At 42.5% G+C, this 20,577-nt stretch overlaps 1 protein-coding gene across 2 annotated transcripts in view; it reads left to right on the top strand.

The window, feature by feature from the left end:
• Positions 1-20,577, top strand: part of LOC121269436 (protein kinase C epsilon type) — a 695,765-nt gene that overhangs the window by 639,960 nt on the left and 35,228 nt on the right. For both annotated transcript variants that reach the window (XM_041174046.1, XM_041174045.1), the window contains 2 exons: positions 14,514-14,652; positions 19,300-19,488. In XM_041174046.1, coding sequence (XP_041029980.1) covers positions 14,514-14,652; positions 19,300-19,488 — 328 coding nt within the window. The remainder of the gene's footprint in view (positions 1-14,513; positions 14,653-19,299; positions 19,489-20,577) is intronic.

The raw sequence follows: 20,577 nt of genomic DNA, 5'->3' as shown, positions 1-20,577 counted from the left end.
CAATTGTATTATTCACCTGACATGTGTCAGAAGCACACTTTCTTGCTCCATTTTAATCTCTATCTCTTTCATCATCCAGGGAACTCTGGATTTATTTGCCCTATCTTTGTCTTTAGTGGGGATATACCTTGACTGTACTTGAACTACCTCTTCTTTAAAGACCGCTCATTGTTCACTTCTGGATTTGCCTGATAACCTTTGATTCCAATTTAACTGGCTTAGATTCATTCTTTTGAAGTTGACTTTCCCCAGTTAATTATTCCTAACCAGGATTGCTCCTTATCCTTTTCCATAGCCAACCTAAACCTTATGATACAATGATCACAGTCCCCTAAATGTTCCCCTACTGATACTTGATCCATGAGGAACTCTTGACCCACTCTGCCCTTTGCACTACTACTATCCCAGTCTATATTTAGAAAATTAAAGCCTCCCATTATTACTGCTCTATAATTATTGCACTTCTGTATAATTTCCTTGCAAATTTGCTCCTCTACGTCTTTCCCACTAGTTGGTGGCCTACACTGAGCAAAGTGTTCCTTAGCTCCAGCTAAATAGATTCTGTTCTTGACCTCTCTGGGACATCCTCTCTCTTTAGCACTGCAATGTTCTCCTTAAGTAATAGTGCCACCCCTCCTTTTTTCCTTCCTTTCCTACCCAGAAATATTTAATACCCACTCCTTCCCTTTTTGAACAAGTTTCTGCTATTGCTGCAGCATCATATTTCCACACGATTATCTGCATCTGCAACTCTCCAATCTTATTTACCCCACTCCATGCATTCACATACATGCACAGTAACCCTAATTTAGACATTAACTTCCCTTGTTACACTGAACCCACCTAGTTCCTGCTCTAGGACTATTGCCTATTAGGTCTATCTTCAGTAGTGCATTCAGTGTTGAGAGGAGCCGGCGACAGCTCAACCCAGCCCAAACCCTTTAACAGACACAAGCTCCTGGCATCACCTGAAGGAAACTGCATGTGATTCAATTTTCCACTTTTATTTCTTTCCTCTTCCATGCCTTCCTAATGCTCAGGGTGTTTCCCTCCTGCAGAGGGTGTTGTTCCTCATCACCACTGGGCCCAAAATTGGACAGTCATATCCCCATTACTAACTGGGACCTTCCTCCCAGGCAGGTGGCTGCCCAATTTTCTTTGGCAGCCTTGCCTCCTGCTCTTCTGCCTCACAATGCCAGGGTCATGCTGTGATTGTTCAAAGCCTGGGTACTGTGTGCCCGCTCTTCCCTGCCATCTGTGTAGAACCAAGGGGAAAAGTGTTTTTTCACCCTCTTACCAAGTTCTTAGTCCCCCTTTGCCTTGTTGACCCTCAGGTAGGGCCAAGTTGATGCCCTGGGGCAGCTATGATAGTCTTCCCATTCTTTACCCACCTGCCTTCAGCTAGTCAGTTTCTGAAATCACAGGAAGCCTGTCCACCCCTTTAAAAATTTTAAATATCTGTGCCTCAATTACTCCTTATGGTAAAACCGCTCCACTTTAGGAGGGATGTCATGGCTATGGAGAGAGTACAGAAGATATTGGCTAAGCTTTTACCTCAAATGAAAAGCTTAAATTAAGGGAGATCTGATAGAAGAACAGAGAAAGGTTATTTAATTCAACAAACGCAGAACAATCAAACAGTCAGGAGTTTATTTAGTGTAAACAATATGACATTTTTCCTGTGATACTCAGGTCCCTTGATCTTTGATACAAGAATAACAATAGAAATAAGGATATCTGGATCAAGAAAAGATTGTTCAGACCATGTCTTGTTTCGTCTGTCTACCAGTGTTGCATACAGTCCCTGTCTATTGTATTCTTTAATTCTCCCAGCCCCAGACCAGATTTCCTTCTATCAACACTTGGCACAAGATTTAAGACTTTATCACGTGACAGAAATCTGGTCAGTTTCCTTTTGTAAGATTCCACAGACCCAGCATTCACTGCACGGGGTGGCAGTTTTTTTTCCCACACATTAACAATTCTGCAATAATTCATGTTTAACTCCTGACTTCATAATTACAGAGAATGATGTTGAACATACAGTCTAGAAATAGGCTATTCATGCCTATGCTGGTGCTTTCTCCACATAAGCCTCCTCTCATCAGCTAACCTTACCAGCATAGCCTACTATTCCTTCCTCCCTCATCTAGCTTCCCCTTCTATGCACCCACGTTAATTGCCTCAACTATTGTTTAATATCTAAAATATATCATTTTTGCCCTGCATTCATAATTCATTTAAAAAAAAGCTTGTTAGCTTTTAGTTTCTCTATTCTTGTTACTGAAAATGTCTCTCTTCCGTTATTGGATTGGTGAATAGATGCACTCTTTGGCTGGAATTTGGTGAGTTTGGTGGTGGGGAGGGACCCTGCTGCCTTCCCACCTCTGCCCCAATAAAGTACCCAGGCTTTGAACAAGCACAGCAAGGATCATGGATGATTTCGCCACTCTTTTGCCAATTGAGGTCCTTAAGTGGGCAAATAATGCTCAATTAAGGGCTTCACCCGCCGCCACCAGTATTCACCCAGTGGCGCAGATGCAGGAAGCCTGAGAGCAAACTCTATTATGGTTGCTTGGGGGCTGCTGGGCGGGGGCAGAAGCCAGAGCTCATTCAAAATCACTCAGTGCCTGATCAAGGGGTGAGGGTAGGGGAACTTGCTGAGAGCTGACATCCCTCTCTACCCCCATGACCCCCAACCCATGATCCCCCTCCCGCCATCACTCACCTATGGCCTGGGTCCCTCGGCAATCCTAGGCTTCAGGTGGTTACAAAAAAAATTATGAGGGGCATAGATAGGGTAGACAGAAAGGAACTTTTCCCCTTGGTGGAGGGATCAATAACCAGGGGGCATAGATTTAAGGTAAGGAGCAGGAGGATTAGAGGGCATGTGAGGAAGAATTTTTTCACACAGAGGCTGGTGGGAATCTGGAACTCACTGCCTGAAAGGGTGGTAGAGGCAGAAACCCTCATAATATTTAAGAAGTATTTGAATGTGCACTTTTGGTGCCATGGCATACAAGGCTATGAGCCTAGTGCTGGAAAATGGGATTAGAATAGTTAGGTACTTGTTTGACCGGCGTAGACTCAAAGGGCCTTTTTCTGTGCTGTAGACCTCTATGACTCTATCACAAGCAGCAACCACCACCTCCCCGGTGGCACTGCTAAGCAGTAAAGAACTGCTAGCCTCTGATTAGCCAATAACTCTTGGATGTGGGTGATTCTGCCTGCAGGGTTTTCATCCCAAGGAAGGGCTGCCACTGTCCAGTTAAGTGCCCGATTAGCACTTAACATGGCAGGCCTTCCTGAAAAGAGGCAACGTGGGGCTCTCGCCAGCTCTTCAGCCGGTGGGTGAGACCCCTCCCCAATCGCTTCCACTAAATTCTACCAAATGATATGATACTAAACTATACCATAAATACTCCAATCTCGATCCTTGGACTAGCTGATCTTAGTAGATGATGGAGGCGCTACAAATGGTAATTGTGTTCTCAGGCTAGAGAGAAGAATATTTTGCCAAGTTTCCATTTCCAGTGATCTCTGTTGAGTAGTGCATATATGGAATGTTGGACAAGGACAGGATCAGACTTGCCAACCTTGCCTGGATGGCGGTTAGTCTGCCAGCAAAGGGATGGTGTTAAGTAATTGGGTACTAGAGGATTTCTGGCCTCATGGAGGTATGAATCTACTGTAACCTGTCTTCATGAGAAAAGGAGAGAAAATGGAAGGAGAGTATCATGGAAGAAAAATCTTGTCACTTCTGCTTTAGCTCCTTGTTAAGGATAATAGTCTTGGCTTCTGTAACTTGCTGATTTGAGGTGGAGATTTAAAAATCCAGTTGAACATCCTCAAAGACCTATAAACAAACGGAAACAGGCAAACCTTGGGCTGTCTTAAGCCTCCTAACAGAAAAAGCATGGATATTGTCTATGTTGGATGCACCATGTAAGAACATCCTAAGAGAAAATAAGAATATGCTACTAATAAATTACATACTTCTTGATAAACTGTGGACTGGGACAGAGAAATACATTTTGTAAATGCATAGCAATTGAAATTTACTTTGATCACAAGGCAACATTCTTTTTTTGGATTTCAAGTCTCATATATACTCAGCTGAAACAATGGAACTAATTAGTCTGGTGTTTGAAATATTTCCCTTTAGATGGTTTAGATTGTAATTGAGGACTGTAGGGAAGGATGGGATGGATTCAGGATGCCAACTGTGAGAAATTAATAGTTCTATAATTGTATCAACACCAGCAGTAGAGCCAATGTGCTGCAGGAGTATCATCTATAAACCTATTTATTGGAGTATTTAGACTATGTGAAAATTATAGTTTCATTCTTTGAGGAGTTAGTAGTTCTTAAGTAGAATAAAAAGCCTAGGAGTTGGAATAGTCAGAAGGTGATGGAATGAGTCCCAGCCAGGAAAAGCACCAAGTTGAAGGACAAAGCTGAGATGCTGGAACTGCATGCAAGAGTGACAATGGGTGGATAATTGCAGGCGTTGACAGGAGAGAATATGATGGTGAAGTTGTTGTAATGGCTGTAACTATCCTGATTATAGCAATTGTCTGGATTCATTCTGTACTGCTTTGCAGGCTTTTATGTTACTATTGTTCCCCGATTCAGGTCTCCAGCTTAAAATCTCTCACCAGAAACCTGCTGAGCTCCTGATTTAGCAAATTCTATATTCACTAGCTGTAGTTTAGTCCACAGATTCACAGCTCTACTTTGCTAATTCTTTATTTTATACTTGCATTCCCTATCTTAATTTTGCATCTGCTTCCTTGAAGAGGATTTCTCAATATCTACATAATTGTTCTTGTCAAATAAACAGAAAATGCTGGAAACACTAAACAGATTAGGCAGAATCTGGAGAGAAACAAACTTTAGGTTGCTGATAACAAATAAACTGAGAAAAATATTGAATGGAAATTATGCAAGAAAGTAACAACAGTCTCTCCATGTTTCAGAACCATGCAGAAGACAGTTTGCTCTGCTTTGGCCAGTTTGCTGTGTGATCTCAACTCCATTTTGTTTGTAGATCCTACACAGATTTAGCAAGAATTTCACTGTCAGAATAGCAGCCATCAGTTACCAAAGTCAATTTTTAAAACTAATATTTTTCTCACAAGTGAAGATTAGGGAAAGTTTGGAATGTTCTCTTTAGAACAGAGCAGCTCAAGAGGAGACCCAACAGAGGTTTTCAAGATGATGAGAGGATTTGATAGAGTAGATAGGGAAAAAAATATTCCCTCTGGCATGTGGGTCAATAACTAGAAGCCATAGATTCAAATGCACTGACAAAAGATCTAGAGGGCAGATGAAGGGAATTTTTTCAGTCAGAGATTTGTCAGGATCTGAAACTCTGTACTTGAAAAGGTGGTGGAAGCTGACTCCATAAATTATTTTAAAAGGGAGTTGAGGATGAAGAACTTAGTGTTACAGACAAAAAGCATGGATGTGGGACTAAGCACGACTACTTTTTCAAAGAACCAGTGCAGGCAAAACAGGCCAAATGGCCCCCTTCTGTGCTATAAGTTTCTATGATTCTATCCATCTCTTCAATTGCCCCATTAGTCATGTCTTTCATTTTCTGCTCATTGTCAGTTGATCTTCTGTAAAACACCATGGGACATTTCTTACATAAAAGTAACCATACAAGTGCAAGATGGTGTTGTCCAGCTGACTTGCTCATTTCTTATGGAAATCCCTCTGTTCCACAAATGTGATTGAAACCTAGCCTTGCAGGGAGTAGTAGTCATAACCCTGTACCCTATCAAGGGTGGAACACTACAGTGGGACACCAATGTGCTAAATTACCAGCTTCTATGTTTCACTCAATCTTCTCCTTTCTTTTGAACACGAACTGAGCCTTTAAGCCTTTCTTCCTAATGCTGCTACATAAGTCCTGAAGTCATTTTTTTTTTTGGTACCCTTTCCAGTTTAGATGTAAAGTTTAACTTGTGCACTGCGTGTACATTACAGTTACAGCATTGAGGTATGAGATAGGAAGACTGAAGAAGAAGCTGCAACAGCCCCAACAGGATTGAAGGAAAATAAGATGGGCAGTTCCTACCTGGAAGGTTGTAGACCCTTCTGGCACTGGCTGCATGTGCATTAGTTGTAGCCTGACAGGATGTCAAACACTCGGTCTCCTGACAGCAGATAAAGGCAGTGATGATTTACAGTTTTTTGTAAAATTGGATTAAAAATATAAAAACAGATACGGTGGGATTTTTAAAAAAGTAGTTTGCACTCATCTCACTCTTATTGTTTGTGTTTTCTAGCCAGAGTCCCATTACACTGAGAATCTGTCCAGTATGGTGACTCATGCCAGTTAAATTCAAGGAAATCTTGTATGTTTACTGACCTCATTCACTGCCTGGACAGTGTTTAGGAATGTAGGGGGTAACTTTAACTGGAAAGGGAAGCGAGGTAGGGATGTATAATAGGCAAATAACTCAACATCACACGTTCTATAACAGCTGCAAAATTTAATGACTCCCATTGTGTCCAAGTGGCATTCCATTAAGCATTTATTATCCAGAAGGCTGACTCATACGTAAAACCTGGGACTAAGCTGTGAGCTGAATTTGTGACAAAAAAGAGAATCGTACCATTTTTCTGTAGCAGGTTGAGTAATACAACAGTGGATCTATGTATGTCTACGATATTTCACAATTATTGATGGATGGCCAGGTAGCTTCGCTAATTTGTGGGGCCTGGAGAGGTTCACCTGTCTCAAGGAATTGGGATTCTTATCATGTGGCCTCAGATAACCTGAAACTATTTTTCTAATGGATTGGGTGGCCTTGGATGAGCAAGCAGCAGGAATATCATTAGCACTTCACACTGATGGTGTCCACAGTTCTAGCTGGTTCAAATCCAACAGTCCTTTTGGTTCCTGAGTTCTTGGCTCATATCAACCTGTCTCTTTATTTCTTGGAGCTCAGGTTAACAGATACACAGCTATGGGGAAAGAGTATGCATTGCATGCATACCAGGTGATCAGGAACTTCTTGTTTGAACTTCTCAGTGGGTTGGGTTAGCTGGACACTCATGAGCAGGGTGTTGCGTTTCATGCATGAATGGCACCCAACTGATAAAATGTGCTGTCACTTTGATATTAATTGATGGGAAATTGATACATTCAGCTGTCATGTATTTATTTCAATGGTCCAACCATAGGAAATTCAAACTAAACTAATCAGAAATTGAAATAGTGGGCCAGATTTTCCGTTCATTATGCTAGCATTTGCTGATAATAAGCAGAAGGGAAAAAAAATTGGATTAAGAAAGCGATAAAAGAAACAGAAAGAAAATGTTTTTAACAGATTTAATTTATTTTAAATCTCCAATAATAATTAAAATCAGAAGGATAGAACCTCCACACTTGTTGAAGTTTTTTTTAGTGCTGGTGTTTTTTTTGGCAGTATTTAAGACTTATCTTGCTGTTAATAAGTTATTTACACTGGAATGAACAAGCCCTAACTTTCCCTGGTGAGTTTAGTGCATATTTATTGTTTAAGTACAGCAGCTTCATGGCATTCCAAGTATTTCAAAGGTGAGTCTCTCAGCATGATACCACCCTCACACAGCATCTGGAGGAGCAGGCATCTCAGACAGTTTTGTGATTTATACGTTTAACTGCATGTGCAATGACTGGAAGGTAATGTCCTATTTACGCGTTAATAATTGGGGAGCACTGTTAGTGTCACTGTTATTTCTGCCATAATTGAATGAGAAAATATGTTTTTTAAAGAAGCCATAATTGAGCTTTGACTTTCTAAAATTACTTTAATTTACCCTGCTGTTCATGGGTGGAAAGGAAGGTATGACTGCAAGTACTAACAGCAGGAAGATGAAATACGTGCTTCACTTGAAGTCCTGAATAATAGAATAAATATCACCAGACACAATGGTGAGCAAAGCAATAATAAAGATCTTCGTGTCTATTTTCTCCAATTTTTTTCTCTTCTGAGTTAAAATGCTGATTTTTGAGTGGGTACAGTTCGCAGCAACTTTCAATACCTCGGCCATTCTTCAAAACGAACCTAAACAGCAGAGGAAGTTTTATCCTGGGCGGAAACAGAGGTAGAGCTCCAAAAAATGGCAGGTAATGATTTCCCACCCTGTTCCCAATCTGGCTGATGACACCAAAAGGGGAATTACTGTTGGATGACTGGAGCACTCACCTGTTTCAGGCAGAAGACCCTTTTAATATGTAGATCCAAGCTCTCAAAGGACGTTGATTGCCATTATTGAAGACAACTTGACATGGCATTCACACTTCCCCCCCAGTTGAACTGTATAGCTGGAGACAACCAAATAAACACATCTTTAAATTATTTTTCTAGGACCACGGGGTTTGAAGTGTTCCACAAGAATAATATGGGTCTGCTTTACCCCTGCCAAAATGGCACTATGCTCCCCGCTCCCCAGCCCCACCACCATGTCCACTTTGCTTTTTTTTTATTCATTCATGGGATGTGGGCTTCGCTGGCTGGGCCAGCATTTGTTGCCCATCCCTAGTTGCCCTTGAGAAGGTGATGGTGAGCTGCCTCCTTGAACCGCTTCAGTCCATGTGGTGTAGGTACACCCACAGTGCTGTTGGGAAGGGAGTTCCAGGATTTTGACTCAGCGACAGTGAATGAACGTTGATATGTTTCCAAGTCAGGATGTTGAGTGACTTGGAGGGGAACTTGCAGGTGGAGGTGTTCCCATTTATCTGCTGCCCTTGTTCTTCTAGGTGGTAGTGGTCGTGGGTTTGGAAGGTGATGACCAAGGAGCCTTGGTGAATTTGTACAATGCATCTTGTAGATAGTACACAATGCGTGCTGGTAGTGGAGGAGTGAATGCTTGTAGATGTGCCAATCAAACAGACTGTTTTGTCCTGGACTGTGTCCAGCTTCTTCAATGTTGTGGGAGCTGCACTCATCCAGGCAAGCAGGGAGTATCCCATCACATTCCTGACTTGTGCCTTGTAGATGGTGGACAGGCTTTGAGGAGTCAGGAGGTGAGTTACTCGTCGCACGATTCCTAGCCTCTGACCTGCTTTTGTAGCCACAGTATTTATACGGCTAGTCCAGTTCAGTTACTGGTCAATGGTAACTTCCAGGATGTTGATAGTGGGAGATTCAGTGATGGTAATGCCATTGAATATCATGGGGCGATGGTTAAATTCCCTCTTGTTGGAGATGGTCATTGCCTGACACTTGTGTGGCGCAAATGTTACTTGCCGCTTGTCAGCCCAAGCCTGGATATTGTCCTGGTCTTGCTGCATTTGGACATGGACTGCTTCAGTATCTGAGGAATAGCAAATGGCACTGAACATTGTGCAATCATGCAGCAAAAATCCCTATTTCTGACCTTATGATGGAAGGAAGGTCATTGATGAAGCAGCTGAAGATGGTTGGGTCTAGGACACTACCCTGAGGTACTCCTGCAGTGATGTCCTGCAGCTGAGATGATTGACCTCCAACGACCACAACCACCTTCTTTTGGGCTATGGATGACTCCAACCAGCGGAGAGATTTCCCTCTGATTCCCATTGACTCCAGTTTTGCTAGGGCTCCTTGATGCCACACTTGGTCAAATGCTGCCTTGATATCAAGGGCCGTCATTCTCAGCTCACCTTGGGAGTTCAGCTCTTTTGTCCATGTTTGAACCAAGGCTGTAATGGGGTCAGGAGCTGAGTAGCCTTGTTGGAACCCAAACTGGGCATCAGTGAGCAGGTTATTGCTAAACAAGTGCCACTTGATAGCACTGTTGATGACCCCTTCCATTACTTTACTAATGATTGAGAGTAGACTGATGGGGCGGTGATTAGCCGGGTTAGATTTGTCCTGCTTTTTGTGCACAGGACATACCTCAGCAATTTTCCACATAGCCGGATGGATGCCAGTGTTGTTGCTGCATTGGAACAGCTTGGCTAGGTATGCGGCAAGTTCTGGAGCACAAGTCTTCAGTACTATTGCTAGAATATTGTCAGGGCCCATAGCCTTTGCAGTATCCAGTGCCTTCAGTTGTTTCTTGATATCACTTGGAGTGAATTAAATTTGCTGAAGACTGGCATCTGTGATGCTGGGGACCTCCGAAGGAGGCTGAGATGGATCATCCACTCAGCACTTCTGGCTGGATATTTGTTGCGAACGCTTCAGCCTTAACTTTTGCACTGCTGTGCTGGGCTCCTCCATCATTGAGGATGGGGATATTTGTGTAGCCTCCACCTTCAGTGAGCTGTTTAATTGTCCACCACCATTCACGACTGGATGTGGCATGACTGCAGAGATTAGATCTGATCCATTGGTTGTGGGATCGCTTAGCTCTGTCTATCACTTGCTACTTATGCACACAAGTAGTCTTGTTTTATAGCTTCACCAGGTTAACACCTCATTTTTAGGTATGCCTGGTCCTGCTCCTGGCATGCCCTCCTGCACTCTTCATTGAACCAGGCTTGATCCGCTGGCTTGATGGTAATGGTGGAGTTGGAGATATGCCAGGCCATGAGGTTACAGATTGTGTTAGAGTACAATTCTGCTGCTGATGGCCAACAGTGCCTCATGGATGCCCAGTCTTGAGTTGCTAGATCTGTTCAAAATCTATCCCATTTAGCACAGTGGTAGTGCCACACAATACAATGGAGGGTATCCTCACTGTGAAGGTGGGATTTCATCACAGCCACATTGGCCTTTTGGTAGCCTGATATTGCACAACCTTAGGTCAGGAAGCTCAAACAGTAGGGAGCCACACTGGCATGGTGGCGCAGAGAATTGGATTCCATTGTTGTACACCTCTATCTGATTCACACTCCTTGAAAACGCTCTTTTCCTTCTGGGAGCATAGTATCATATGCTGAACTTTCACAGTCACTGTTGTTACTTAAAAGTGTGGAGATTGTAATCAGATCAACCTCTACAATCTCCTTACCTGTGATGCACAACTGGTTAAAAATGACATTATGGCATGGACATGATCTCTCGTCTAATGTGATGCTATATCTTTGGGGACCCACTTGAAGCTTAGCAACACAACATAGTCATAGTTCTTATAGGATCATAATGCTGGATTCTGTCAGGTAAAACTCTGTGGAAGCTAATTCTTGCACTGAAATCCAACTAATAACAGCAGCAAAAAAGGAATATTCTATGAGCTTGTGAATGCTAACATCTCTGTACGATTTTCTGTCGTATGTGACGAATTAGCCTTTGCTGTAAGCGGTGACCCAAATATGGGCGGAATTTTTCGTGCCCACTGACGTCAGGCATATTTGGTGGTGTGAGCGGACAATATGGCAAGTGGCCCAAAAATTAGTTTCACGAAGTCGTGAAACCAGTTTACAATCGTCCGCTCTACCCATCAATGGCAGGCCATGTTTGCTGCTGTTGGATGCCGGCAACCTCATTGTAATACATCTGCACGTCATTATAAGCCCAGCTCGCCGGAATCAACCCCCCACCCCCATGCTGGATCATCCAAGCACGTTGGCGTTATTGCATGCCGACATGTTTCATAACTGTACATAAGCAACATGCACTTGGCAAGCTGCACTTTGCTCGGAACTTCAAGGTTTGTTTGCCTAATTTGCCTCGGGCAGCACTCACCCCTGTCAGCACCAGGGCTCGCTGACAGTAGCACATCACTTTTAAGGGGGCTCTAGGGCTGGTCTCTACTACCGGACCAACCATAAGGCAGGGATCACTTCTCAACGGCTGCAGGGCCAGGACTTGCTTGGGGAAGGGGGAGAAGTGGTCTCAGGCAAGGGAAGAGGCTGCAGGGTGAGGGCTGTGCAAGGGATGGGGTATCCCAGGGTATGTATGTGGAGGCACGTTGACCTGTGCAGGTGGCCTCAGGATAGAGGCAGTCTTCAAAGGAGATAAGTCCGGATGGACATGTGAGGGTGTGTGAGAGAGAGTGAGTGGTGCTATCCTTTTTGCTGGCAGTAAGTGAGATGCCAGTGAATGTGTAATGGGCTTGAATGTGTGAGTTTAGAGTGATGAGATGGTTGCCTAACCCTGGAAGCACGGAGGAGATCATTCATCCTCTATCTGCATTGGATGGCCAACATCTTCTATGCAACATCAGCACTAACCGCCACTGCCATCATCTACCAAGCCAGAGTGGTAATGTTGCTGCCCTTCCTGCGGCCAGAGTGGGGGTAGTGCACATCACAGCGGGCCTCCGTGACTAAAAGGCGCTCAAGGGATGTGTCACTAAACCGAGGGGCTGCAGTCTTCTTGCCTTTCAAAGCCATGTCTTCTTTGCAGCAGTCCTGGGCTGGAAGCACTGAGTGGTGTGCACGTGGCTGCACTTTAAATGTGGCGCCTGACGTGATGAAGCAGCAAGGTGATGGCGTGGCGGGTGAATCGGAGTCTGTCCGCCATTGAAACGGTGTGTTTCACGGAAATGCGTGATTAATGAGGTGGGTTTGGGACGATACAGCGTGAAAAGCTGCTATTGCAGCCGGAGGGTAAAATGTCCCTTTTCCTGCCCACAACTGCACTTAATGCAAATCTGGGATGATTCTGCCCTATGTGTTTCTTTTGCCTTTTGAAAAAAAAACATTCACAGCAGGCCCCAATGGGCATTCTGTAAGTGACATTGCGTAATAGTAAGTGTACAGTGTGCTGGGAATTAATTTGTTAAGGGTGGAGGATGAATGCTACCATTCACATGCTAACACATGTGAGAAGTTTCATTTTGTACAGAGTGAAGATGCTGTATGAAATGTGCCCACATGGTTATCTGCAGGAGTTGGAAGCTCTTCACACTAAACTTTTCATGAAAGTCACATCTTACTGTAGAAAAAATGGACAACTTCACCAGTCTTTTGTTCCTTTCGCAGCTAACAAGGCAGTAAACAAAATTCCTGTGTTCATAGTGTATACTCTGCAATCAAAAATTTGCTCAGCATTCAAAATTTCCCTTATGAAACTTAAGTACCAGTCCAGCTTTGGTGAACATCAGTGCTCTTTATGTCTTAACCCATATGATGTAGTCAGACATTTCACAGTGCACTGTTTACCATCCCAAAGGACGAATGTGTGTGGGCAGGTTCAAGTTGACACCATTATTTTGCCATTGGTGTTCCATCACAGTATCATCTGAAAACTGTATGGACAAAGGTGAAAGAAAGTCATTTTTTTCAAATTTAAAATGAGACTCAAGTTTCTTTTTTTAAACAGTGAAAGGATATAAATTAATAGTACAAAATAAACAGCTTCTGAACTAAGTAGACCCTTAACAGTTACGGCTCATTAAACCTACTGAACTGGGTCTAGACTTCAGTAAGATCAATGAGTGAGGTAACAGGTCCTTGGGTATATACAATTAGGTATCCCTGCTGCATAGTGTCATCAGAGACCATAAACACCTTGCCCAATGTCAACCATAGACACAAATAAAACAAAAACAATGTGAGATATGTTACATTTCATAAATACAGGCAAAGCAAGTCTTTTTTTCTATAGAATTGTTAAATTTAGCTTAGCAGTAATTTATCAACCTGCTTTGTAAATAATGTATGTCCTTCTCATTTCATTAGACCAAACCTCTATCTAGGCCTGCTCAATTGAAGTAGCATGTACTCTATGTTTTAGGGTTTAGGAGACACAGATTACTCAAAATAGGCGGTCAAGATTCATAGTGATTTTTAGTTTCTTAAGTTTATTAAGAAGCAACAATTTAGATATGATACAAAATCTAAATAAGCAGAAAAGACATGCAACAGGGGAGAATGATTTACTGGTCACAGCTTGGACAAACAGATGGAGGAAGAAGGATGGTGCTGATCTCCATGGTTGATGGTGGCAGTCTTCTCTGAACGGGTTACTGGCCCAGGATTTGTCAAAAAGATGGATAAAGCTGATCTCCATGACTGGAAGTGTCAGTTTCTTCTGTTTTCTTCAGGCTTCTTGAACTAGTCAAAGTATTAAAGCAAAGACAGCATGAATCACTTTGAAAAGCTCTCTGTCCAAAGTCTTCTTTGGCTAACCAAGGAGAGCCAGCATTGGTCCCCTTTGAGAAGCCCTTTTCCAAAGTAATTTTTCTGTCTTGAGAATCCATTTAAATGCCTTATTTTTGGGAGGTTTATGCCAATTGTTCATTCAATGTTTATTGGCAAGGGACAGATACTCAAGGTAATCCCTCCTTTTTACATCAGAAGCCCATGAAGTCAACTTGAAGTTCATTGTTTGCTAGGACATCCTGTTTAGCCTTCAGGCAGTGGGTTTCCGTATGGGTCATGAGGTAACCTCTGACCACCCCCCATCTCGATTAGCAATGTCTTGTTTCAGTGCTTGTTCTGGAAACATATCCTTGGCAGAGATATAAAGAGCCTTCACAGTCTTATGTTTGTCAGCCCAGAAAGCTGGCATGGGAGCTTTCTTTATAAGAAAGCTTGAGTATATAATGTTCAATACATTTCTTAGAATTTTAGTAAGTTATTACACAGTGATTTTCTACAGTGCATCAAAACTAATAGAACTTTTGTTTGTTACTTGCAGAGATCTTAAACTGGACAATATCTTGCTGGATGCTGAGGGGCACTGCAAGTTAGCTGACTTTGGCATGTGCAAAGAAGGTATTCTGAATGGTATCACAACAACTACTTTCTGTGGTACTCCTGATTATATTGCCCCTGAGGTATGTTTGTTTCCTCCCATTGATCTTTATATACCAATACACTGCAGCAAATTTGCTCTTAAGTGTGAGTGAAACAATTGGTTTTACATTGCCTTTTGCAGTATGAAGTTAAAAATTATAATTTAAATCTTGCCATAGAGTGTTAGATGCCTACAGGGAATGTGACTTCAAATCCCAGACTGGATTAACATTCACAATTGGATGCCCCTCAGTTGGTGAGTTTTTTTGGTTCTTGGGTGGTCTGTTGGCAGAAGTATTATGCCATGGTCACAGATGTCCATTTCAAGAGAGTGGAAAATTAGCAGGAAAACCTTTCCACAATAAGTACCTCTCCTGCTAACCAACACCGAGCAGTAGCCAGCAACATCAAGTTGGTTATCGAGAAGTTGGCAGGCCAGGTTGTCTTAGTTCTCTGGGTGTAGTTTTCAGTCAGTTTTTTTTAAGTTGGATTTAGTAATAAGATTTGCAATTTGTATATAAATCACCAGTTGTGTCCCTGCCTTTAATTTTTTCAGTTGTTTTTGTGGCCCATATCTTTACCATTTTTGTACTATACACCAACAAGAGGTTGGGCAATTGTCATTGATGATTTGTCAAATCACCATTAAGAGATAGAGAAGATCTGGGATTACTGTTACCCTCATGGCCCAGCTGAGATCTTGAAGTCATCCTTTTGCAATTTTTAAAATGTTAATGTGATGTGGGTGAGGCCGGCAAAGGAACATAATAGCATAGGAGGAGGAGTAGGCCATTCAGCCCCTTAAGCCTGCTCTGCCATTCAGCTAGATCAAGGCTGATCTACCTCAGTGCAATTTTCCCACACTATCCCCACATCCCTTAATGTCTTTAGTATCTAGAAATCTACCCATTTATGTCTTGAGCATACTCAATGACTGAGCCTCCACTGCCCTCTGTGCTAGAGAATTCCAAATATTCACCACCCTCTTGAGTGAAGAAATTGCTCCTCATCTTGGTTCTTTATGGCCTATTTCTTATTCTGAGACTGTGTCCCCTGGTTCTAGACCTACCAGCCAGGGGAAATATCCTTCTTATAACAACTCTGTTGAGCCCTGTAAGAATTATGTATGTCTCGATGAGGTCACCTCTTATTCTTCTAAACTCTAGAGAATACAGGCCCAATCTCTCCTCACAGGACAATCCTGCCATCCAGGAATCAGTCTGGTGAACCATCATTGCACTCACTCTATTGCAAGTATATCCTTCCTTAGGTAAGGAGACCAAAACTACCCACAATACTCCAGGTGCCATCTCACCTAGGCTCTACATAAAGCTGTACTCATTGTCCATCCTGAGGTGTACAACCAGATCCTGCCACATTGTGCCATGGGAAGTGCCTCAACATGCAAGTCTTTTCTGTCATATGACTTATTGTGGGCATTAGTGTTGCTCTCCTTTTGATGCTAGATTTCGAGTAAATAGAGAACTTGCATTCATATGGTACATCTCATGTCCTGAGGATGTCCCAGGGTGATTTGAAACCAATGTAATGTCCACTAGGGAAGGAAATGTGCCATTTTTATCCAGGCTGACTTACATGTGACTCCCATCCCACACCACCGTGATAATAATTATACTGTAGTGCCCATCACAAAACTAATTAGACTGTAATGTTTTTCAGTGCACCCTACAAGTGAACCATTTCTTGCAAAATGCACCACATACAATACACTTGTATAGTTTTGCTTTATGTTTGAATATATTTCCACCCATTTTTTTTTTGGCTTTCGCAATAGCTGAGAGAAGTTGGCTGTCAATTCCGTATTGTAACCTGGACAGTAGGAAACGTGCATAAGTTTATTGGCTTCCTGATTTTCGTTCCTTTTCTTTGGGGAAGTCTATGCATTGTACATGCTGCAGGTTAGAATTGTAACTGACAAATCATCAGTATAACTGTTCACCTCTATTGCTTTGTAATACAGCATGTGAACGAAGTAAAGTAGAGCAGTCATTGTAATGTTATAACTTAAAAATGATCAGACATTTCATTGCCTTCAAATACTGATGTCTGTAAAGTGACTGTTGTATTGAGTTGGATGCATTATGATGGTTAATGGTAGAGTCATTTATTGATACAAATCTGAACCCTGTCGCTGAAGTTTCTATGAAAGACCACAGATGTGCACACGAGACTATTTATAAATCAACAGAAGGATTGTTTCTTAAAGTTTTTTAAGAAGTTAACCTTGGCTCAGTGGTAGCACTTTCATCTTTGAATCAGAAGATTGTGAGTTCAAGTCCCTCTCTAGATTCTTGAGCATGTAATCTAGATTGACATTTCAGTACAGCACTGAAGGAGTGCTGCCCTGCTGGAGGTGCCGTCCTTCAAAGGAGACAATAAACTGAGGTCCCACCTGCCCTCTCAAGTGGAAGTAAACTACCTCAAGCACTTTTCAAGTGGCGTTCTTTCTGTCATCCTGGGCAATAATCAACAACCAACATCATTAAAATCACATATCTGATCCAGATCTCATTGCTGTTTGTGGAAGCTTGTGCACAAATTGGGTGCCATGTTTCCCTATATTACAACAGTGATTACACTTCAAAAGTAGTTCATTTGCTGCAAAGTGCTTTGGGATGTACTGAAGTCATGAAAGGTGTTACAGCAATGCAAATTTTTTCTTTCTTTAGTTCATGAACATTTATAGGTTGAAGTCTTGTGAAAGTAAGAATTTTGGTGAAAAAATTTGTAGCTGTGTGGCCCTTCTACATTACAATGTTCTTCATTACTGTATTTCTTACAGTAACCTGTGATTGAAGCATTTTCATAGAGATGTGATACTAATCTAAAAATAGTAGGATGATTCCAAGTTTTGCTTCTGATATGTGCCGAATTAGCCGTTCTTGACTCAGCAGCAGTGAGGACAGTATAGTTAGACTCAAGGTATTTAGATTGAGCAGGCAGGCAGACCACCCAATGTTCTCACACCTCATCATGGTTCATAGACCCTTTTCATGCAGATAGTGAACATGTTCACTAGATTAGAATAACAGATACCCTCCTGTTATTAAGTGTCGAGGGACACTTGAAAGGGGTACTTGAGATTTATGCTTGCCTGGGAAACGATATTTGAACAGAAGTGGTGCCCACCTATAAAGGATAGGAGAAAGTTGGGGGTAGTAGGGATAATTAAATACATTTAATGTATACCTGTATAAACTTTATTTTCACAGTCAGCTCACAAATGTTCTGAAGTAAAAAAATATTCAACTTGGAGCATAGCTTTCACTTACTGGGGGTTGGGGGTAAAATTTCACTTTTCTTACTAGTGTAAATGAGCAGGAGCAGATTGGTCACCCATTCTAGATTTACCCTCCCCTCCCCCTCTCTAAGTATCCTATCACTTGACTTTAGTAGAAAGTAAGCCAGCAACTGGCCCACTACTGTTCTATTCCAGAAAGCCAGCTGGTAAAGGATAGAACTGGGATCAATTTTTACACACTTTTATAATTATTTACAGTTATACATTACAGGCGTACACCTTCAAACCTGACCATCATCCATTTATGTCTATCTATAAGTTATTTGCATGGTGAGGTCAATATCAAAATGTCTGAATACTGGTCTTTGATAGGCATATTTTGAGCATTTCTTTGGAGTTGCCACACAGTGGGCTGGATTTGACGCCGAGGGCATAAACCCAAGCGTAGATTTCTTGGGTAAGTCCATCTCCACTTAGCCAGCTTGCCCTACTTTAACTTATATGAGGTAGGACTTCTGTCCATCTACAAAGGGACATCCTATCTCATGAAGCTGCTGGTCAAACAGAAGCCAGCAAATCTACATGGCAGCAGCGCCAAACAGGAGCAGTGGCCACTGCTGGTGCTGTAGATTAGCCAAGGAGGGGGCTTTCAACCATTGACCTGGACTTAAGTCTGAGATCTCGCTGGAGCCAGGCTGGTCAGGAAGGAGGCACCTCCCCACCCTTCACTGACCAGCAGCTCGCAGGGCTAAACCTACTGGGCTACATGTTGGGTGCAGGCCTCTCCTGCCACCTTTTATATCTGAGCGGCAGCAGGATTGCGCCACAGGTGGGCAAACCACCCGATGCCTCCCCGGCCACCCGTAAAATCATGGAAGGGACCAAAGTGGGTGGAACTACCACTGATGGCACGGCGCCATAATTCGCAGGTCCACCCACCTGTTTTCCCCACCCAAGTGTGGCCCATAAAATCAACCCAATGGCTCAGGAATGATATGGAATCCCTTTTCGAACAAGTTCCCTCCTCCGCTTCTCTTGGAGGATCAAGTGAATTTCCAGTTAATCCCTAGCACCTACATACAGCTGAACACAATTAATATACAATTAACAGCTAACATCTTTTTTGCACCCGTGAAGTTCAAGCTGAATTTCACCCCCATTATTCGGAAAAGTCACTAGTCGTTTAAGAAGAGTACATGATATGTTAAAAACAGATCAAAGGCATTTAAAACAGTAAATTATAAAATCTGTCCATTAATGACCATCCTTCATGAGAAATGATGGAAGCTTTGAGTGTAAACGTTAGGAATCAAGGAAGTGGCTGGAGGGTAAACATTCTCAAAGTAATGGTCTAAAATAAGTAATGAATTGTATCAGCTGAGCAGCACAGTACATTTGTTTAACATCTGCTTGCCTTTCTGAATAGATCCTACAAGAATTGGAGTATGGTCCTTCAGTGGACTGGTGGGCTTTGGGAGTCCTGATGTACGAGATGATGGCCGGCCAGCCACCTTTCGAGGCTGACAATGAAGATGACCTTTTTGAGTCCATCCTGCACGACGATGTGTTGTACCCGGTCTGGCTCAGTAAGGAAGCAGTCAGCATCCTGAAAGCGGTGGGTTCCTCACACCCTTTTACTGTCCAATCTCCCATTCCCCATCGCCAGCAGCCCCCCTTGCCACACCCTCTGCCACTGCTTTGCTTTGAATTAGTTGCAATTAAAACTGGATTTATTAACTTTGTGTATCCACTAGTGGGAGTTGAAACATAGTTCATAGTGTCACAGCTAGGACAGAAGGGCTTGGGATAAATTACACAACTTGTGGGAAAAGGACAGAATGTTTTGTGATGTGTATATGTTTATACTGGCTTATATTTACACAGCAGAGAAATCTGTTCATTCCAAACTTATCAAATGCCACAAACATTATCTGTTTTGCTGCCAACTGGTGGAATAAAGTTTTAACATTTTTTATCCAACAATTCCAATTAATGAGTTACCACCAATCTCTGAGCAATGTGGCACTAGGGAGTTCTGGTCATCTGTGAACACTGACCCTCCAACTTAATAACTTAATCATATAGTGAAAGTGTAATGTTGTTACTTTGTTTTCACGCCCTAATTTATCTTATTTTCATTCTCTATTCTGTCTCAAAGTTGGGAAACAATGGGCAATTGAGGGGAGAACAACATCTAGAGTGGGAAGTGACTTAGGGGAAAAGTGGGAGAAGTGAAGAGAAGCTACAATGGCGACTTGTTAGTGGCTTTTAGAGCACTTTTTAGGATAAAGTTCAGGCATGGATTGGAAATGGGTTCTTTATGATTGTGATTATATTTAAGATAATTGAACAAAAAAAGACAGTGGCAGGGTTTAAATTGAGATGGGCAGCTTAGTAGCCCATAACTGCTCCTCCTCCATCTGACCCTGACCTTCCACTAGGCCGGCCCAAACACCTGCCTAAATCAGGCAGGTGCCTCATTCATCTATGGAAAGCTGAGTCCTCTGATGGGGATAGGACCCTGATGCAATCTAGAGTGCCAGCTGGGTGGAGCGTGTGCATTGAACGCTCACCTTAGTAAAATTTGATGCTCAGGAGGAAGATGCCTCATAAGTATAGGCCTAAAGTTATTTTGGTGGGGTCAGAAGGAGCAGGATCTACCTTTCTGCCAGCCAGGCCAGCCTCTAACCCACCCGACACTATG

This window comes from Carcharodon carcharias, chromosome 2, assembly GCF_017639515.1.
Source record: "Carcharodon carcharias isolate sCarCar2 chromosome 2, sCarCar2.pri, whole genome shotgun sequence".
NCBI classification, from domain to species: domain Eukaryota; kingdom Metazoa; phylum Chordata; class Chondrichthyes; order Lamniformes; family Lamnidae; genus Carcharodon; species Carcharodon carcharias.
This window is presented reverse-complemented; position numbering and strand designations above follow the sequence as displayed.